General features: G+C 28.6%; 1 protein-coding gene across 7 annotated transcripts; it reads left to right on the forward strand.

The window, feature by feature from the left end:
* Positions 1-1284: 1284 nt before the first annotated feature.
* LOC107892079 (protein SET DOMAIN GROUP 40) lies at positions 1285-5381 on the forward strand. Of its 7 annotated transcripts, none has more exons than XR_005901146.1 (6): positions 1288-1575; positions 1675-1810; positions 1927-2067; positions 2256-2495; positions 3346-3411; positions 5149-5381. XR_005901146.1 is itself a non-coding variant. In XM_016817062.2 (5 exons), the coding sequence occupies exons 1-5, from the start codon at positions 1523-1525 to the stop codon at positions 5152-5154; spliced, it is 402 nt and encodes a 133-aa protein (XP_016672551.1). In that variant the 5' UTR covers positions 1288-1522; the 3' UTR covers positions 5155-5381. The 7 variants fall into 7 exon arrangements, 2 of the variants coding, with proteins under 2 accessions (XP_040932463.1, XP_016672551.1); XR_001682439.2 differs by having other exon boundaries at positions 1290-1575; positions 1679-1810; XR_005901143.1 differs by having other exon boundaries at positions 1285-1575; positions 1927-2495.
* Positions 5382-5611: the final 230 nt, after the last annotated feature.

Here is a 5611-nt window from a genome sequence, read left to right on the forward strand (position 1 = left end):
TATAACCCCTAAAACAATAATTATTAAAAATTATGGTTATACAATATATTAAATATTTTCTTATATAATCGTAAAAAGAGATAGTATTGAATTTAAAATATTGAATTAATTATCATTATAGTTTAAGGTTTATGGCTTAAGATATATTGTTTAGGGTTTAAGGTTTAGGAGTTAATTAGTATTTGAAGGTTTAAGATGAATTATGAGTTTAGAGATTATGGTTTAGGGTTTAGGGTTGAAGTTTAAGGTGTAAGGGTTTGGGGTTAAGGGTTTAGTGTTTAATGTTTAGTGTTTATGGGATAGGGGTTAAGAGGTTTAGGGTTTAGATTAATTAGTATTTTTTAATTTATATATTAAACGATTTCTTATATAATTGTAAATGAGATAATATTAATTTGAATATATTAAACTTATGATTATAGTTTAAATTATTTAAGAGATAATAGATAAACTTTATATATAAATTAAATGGTTTAAGATTTAATCTAAAAATATTTTGATATATTAAAAATAATTCAATTCAAATTAATTCCTCTACACTTAATTTATTTAAGTGAAATTTAAACTTAAAATTTAGTCTTTATATTTTAATTTGATTAGTTTTAGTCCCTGTATTTTTCAAATCGATCAATTTTATCTTTTGTACTTTTCAAAATTTAAAATTTTAGTCATGATCACTCAAATGATAGCAATTATATATGTTTGGTTAAATTTTGCTATTAGTCTTGGTATTGTGCGTAAAGTTGTAGGTTGAGTTTATGTTATCCAATTAGATCATTCTTGGTCCCTATACTTTTCGAATTTTAAAATTTTAATTTTGACACAAATGACAACCGTTAAATTCGTAACTGGCTTTTTGTGAGTAATATGTTTGTTACATTATATTTTAGAAATAGCAAAACTTAATGAATTTAATAGCTACCATTTAATTAATACTACAATTTCAAAATTTCAAAATTACAATGACTAAAAATAACAAAATTAAAGTAAAATGACTAAATCTACAACTTAAATATAATTCAATGGCTAATAGAAAAAAATAATAATTAAAAATATTTAACTTGTTTATATTTAAAAAATTAATAAATATCAAATGAAAATAGTATATATATTTATAAAAAAAATTAAAACAATATCATTAAGTTTAAGTAAATTTACGTTAAGTATTTATAAATATAATGTGTTTTAAGTAAAATAAAAAATACCGCAAAAAAACATAATTGTTTAATTTAAACGGGATCGTTTTCCTTTCTAAAATATTTTTTTTTCTCATGCCCGACACTAAATCCCCTAATTTTTCCCCTAAAATCAGTATCCTCAAAACACCCCCAATCTCACCTCTCCGTTGCCCTTTTCAATAAAGAAACTCTTTAACAACAGCGTCTCCATTGTCTGGGTGTCTCTTGCTTCCTCAGCGCCGGAGGAAGAGGTGTGGCTGCTCTCCGGCCGATTAGCAAAGGAGAGTTGCTTCTTAAAGTTCCAAAATCTGCCTTAATCACAACTGGCTCTCTTCTTTCAAGAAATGAAACTTTGTCTCTTGCACTCAAAGCCCATCTTTCTCACTCTTCTACCCAGGTTTGCTTTTGTGTTTAAGTATTCGGTGTATGTTTTAATCTGCATTTCAACCAAACACAACGACTGAACTAAAGCAATTTGCCTATTTTCATTTGCAAGGCAGGTATTCACTGTTTGTTTGTTATATGAAATCAATAAAGGAAAGGCTTCTCCATGGCACCCTTATTTTCTGCACTTGCCTCATAGTTATTCCATACTTGCCGCTTTCGGTGAACTTGAAACGCAAGCCTTGAAAGTTCTGTCTCTTATTTTACCTCTTTTGCTTTTGCTTTTGCATTCTCACATTTGCTTCACTTGTATTTCTTTTTTTCTTTTTTTTCTTTCTAACCTTGCTATTTATCTCGTTCTTAGGTGGATTATGCTATCTGGGCTGCTCAGAAAGCTGTCACAAAAGCTAAATACGAGTGGGAACAAGCCTTCACTCTCATGAAGGAACTTAAACTTAAGCCTCCACTTCTCACTTTCAGGGCTTGGATTTTGGCTACTGGGACTGTAAGTTCACAGTGTTTATGCTTTTCTGGGTTTTTATTTATGTTGGACAACTTCAACTTAGACTGTTATGCACATTTCACACGCATGCGTATGGATAAATGTCTGGATAAACAAGCATACATGGGTTCCTAATTTATCTTTTCGTGTCTCTACTTAACATTTTCCTACATATTATTACTTTGATAAAGGTTCAGATTATTTCTCGGGACAAGATACTGCAGACTTCCGGAAATATATGTTATTTATGCAAACATTTCTTAGTAAGATGAGATTAAAGTTTTGGCGTGTCAAACAAATAATACTGTTTGAAAAGTTCAGAATTGGAATAGACTACTGCTTTAAAGTATCTGTATGGATGGTTACATCATCACCCAAAGTATGGTACTCTTGCGCCACCGGAGCTTGCTAATTCTTTGTATTATGCATATGTAAGTACACTAGGGTATAATTCTTTGTTTTTTTGGTTAGTTTTTTTCTTTTGTAACAATGCCTTGATATTGCAATCTTGGTTTGAGTGTAAGCCGCTTCCTCTAATGTTATTGTGGGATAATTTGCTTATGTTGTGAATGTTGTGATTACAAGAGTGTCTTTTTGCATATGATTTCCATGACTGCAGTGATTATATTTTGGACTTAGAGTTTTACATACGGTGACAGGATATAATTTTCCTTAAGATTACTAGAAGCTTATCCCTAACATTACATTTTGGAAATGTTATTGTTATATTCTGGTGTTAATCAAAGTGTTTTCTGCCATACATGTGATAACCCAACATGTTAATCTTCTGTGTGCCAAACTCATATGGGTTGCATCATCTTTTCCACTATTTCTCTTCTTTCTTATCTTTCAATGGTAAAGTGATGCATTGGTGTGTTATACAGCTGTCTTATAGGGTTGAATTATTTACTTGCTCCATCTTTGTAAACTTAGGCTGCTAAAAAGATGCTCCAAATAACATGTTGCACCTAGTTGGACCTTAGAAGACAAACTAGCTCTTCTATTCAGCTCCATGTAATTAGTTATTTGATTTGTTGAAGCTATTGGTTGATTTAGATGATTTGATTATGCACATTCTCAATTTACATATACCCTTGATCATCTCTTCCAAAATGCCTTTTTTAATGCATTCAGATCTTGCATATGCAGTTTGATTTGTTTAGCCTCTGTTACTGAGATTGTCCATTTAAAAATATTTGATGATAAACTTCCCTTTGCCTGTAGTGGCCATATTTTCAGCACTATTGAATTTAGTCTTTTGGTCTATGTCTGGATCTTTAGGCACTAGATTTGAAGCCAAACTATGTGCGTGCTTGGGCAAACATGGGTATCAGTTACGCCAACCAGGTTAGTTATCTCCTGCACTGTTCTCTCATTGTCTTGACATTCATGAAAAGGGAACTGCATTTCTTACTTTATGTCTTCATCTTCTTTTGCATATTAAATTTATGCTTATTAATTAAACAACATAAATGATATTTTTTTGATCTCCTTAATTATTTGGGTCCATCCAACATAATAGTCAAATTTATTAATCAACTAGCCACTATTATTTGCGTGACTTAAGATTGAGTCAGGATTTCAGCAATTTTTTAATGTAGTCAATGTTATTCAAAATTTTTTCAATGCAGTCAATGTTGCTCAGAATTTTTTAATGTAGTCAATGTTATTCCGGTATAAAATACAGTTGGTACTAATTATATGAGTGCTTACCGATTGATTTCGCCTTTACCGACCGAAGTATGGTATATCGGTAGATAAAAAAAATGAATTTTAAAATATAATTTTGGATTTAAAGTTAAATATTTTATTCTTTATTTTGGATTTGTAGAAGATTAAAATATGTCATAAGTCCATGTACGCTTTTAAATTTTGAAATTTACTCCCTATACTTTTATTTTCAAGAATTTAGTTTATCTATTTTTTAGATTTTAAACCAACGTTAATAGTTGGACTTAAATTTTGAATTAGAAAAAAATATATGGACTAAATTCTAAATTTTTTAATAGTCGAAGGATTTAAGGCATATTTTTAAATTTTTCGAATTATGGATGGTATGGGGTGATCTTATTGTTTAATTTATGGAATACTTTTTTTACTTGTTCATTTTGAAATTGTTTAGTGATAGATTGTATTTGCAAGGCTTATTAAAAAGTATTTTATATTATTGATTAATATTTTATATTTAATATTTATAAATATTATATAATTTTTTTAAATAACAATAAATATGAAATAAACCAGATAATATTGACTTTATTAATAAAAATAAAAATAATCAAATCTATTTTAGTGCATATATTTTTTTAATCAATTAAAATTATTTTTGGTTTGGTTTTGAAGATCACTTATCCACAAAGCATAACTCATTCTATAATCCATCATATTTATGCTTCTTTTTTCTTTTTTTTAGTGTTTTTGGTATACTTTTCGGTGTTCAGCCTTATGAAACACTTTTTATATTTTTCTTTTTTAAATCTTTGGATGTTGTCATTTTTTTGATAGTTTATTGCCTGTTATGTGTTTTATTTTTTTTTCAATTGTTTATTTCCCTTTGATTTAAGAACATTTTCTTGCAAATCTTTGAATAATTGAATCCTAGAATGTATGTGTTTGAAATTTATTGATGTGGTCTGTGAGTTACTTTTTGTTGTTTTATGCTGTTTATTATGATTTCCTAAATAAGAGAGCCTAAATTAAGAAAAAAAATAGGTGTCTGAATAAAATGGTAGTTTTAATTATTGTTTCCTGCTTGAAGTTGAATGCTGTCCATATATGATTTTGAATGCTGGAAATTTGCAGCATTTAATTTCCTGCTTGAAGTTGATTAAACCATGCTGTAAATGCAAAACATTTATATGCTGTTCACATGCTAAATTAACCATTAGTGAGCTTAAAATTGATCTATTCGAATGTGTTAAATTCATTGTTCAATGTGATGTTATTTATGCTAATGTATTGAGTATATTAAGTTGTGCAATTTGATGTTATATGTGGGGTTAATGTTGACTTGTTAATTGCATATTTTATTATTAATTTGACGTTATATGTGTCATTCATTAACTTTTGTTTCTTTTTTCTCAGGTTTGAGTTTTTGTTAGATGCATGGTTCAGGATTAGCTGAATTCATGCATAGTGACGACTTGTTTGAGCTAATTGCTAATCTTAAAGTGTGCATTCTATCATTATTTTGTTCTATTTGTATTTTGTTAGATTTCTGGTGTTGTATGATAAGTGCGGTATTTTGTTTGATTGTTATTGATAAACTTTCTATTTGGTGGGATATATATTTATATCATAGATATTATTCTTCTCAATATTTTGATAATGAATTTTAATTTTTTTATATTTTTCATGACTTTTATAATATTTTAATTTTTTTAAAATTTTATGACCTTTAGCGGCGTTTTTTTAGATAAACGCTGCAAACTTTAGCGGCGTTTTTTGCGGTGCTTGCAAAAACGTCGCAAATAGTTTTAGCGGCGCTTTAAAAGCCTAAAAAATGCCGCTAAAAGTCAATTTTGCTGTAGTGATGTGTACAACACGT

Source organism: Gossypium hirsutum, chromosome A01, assembly GCF_007990345.1.
Source record: "Gossypium hirsutum isolate 1008001.06 chromosome A01, Gossypium_hirsutum_v2.1, whole genome shotgun sequence".
NCBI lineage: Eukaryota > Viridiplantae > Streptophyta > Magnoliopsida > Malvales > Malvaceae > Gossypium > Gossypium hirsutum.

What these genes read in the sequence shown, in the direction of transcription:
- LOC107892079 (XM_041076529.1), top strand. Translation starts at nt 1,523, where the DNA reads ATGAAACTTTGTCTCTTGCACTCAAAGCCCATCTTTCTCACTCTTCTA. An exon ending in TTGAAACGCAAGCCTTGAAA is followed by an intron (nt 1,811 to 1,926) that starts GTTCTGTCTCTT and finishes TCTCGTTCTTAG; the next exon opens with GTGGATTATGCTATCTGGGC. An exon ending in GGATTTTGGCTACTGGGACT is followed by an intron (nt 2,068 to 3,345) that starts GTAAGTTCACAG and finishes CTGGATCTTTAG; the next exon opens with GCACTAGATTTGAAGCCAAA.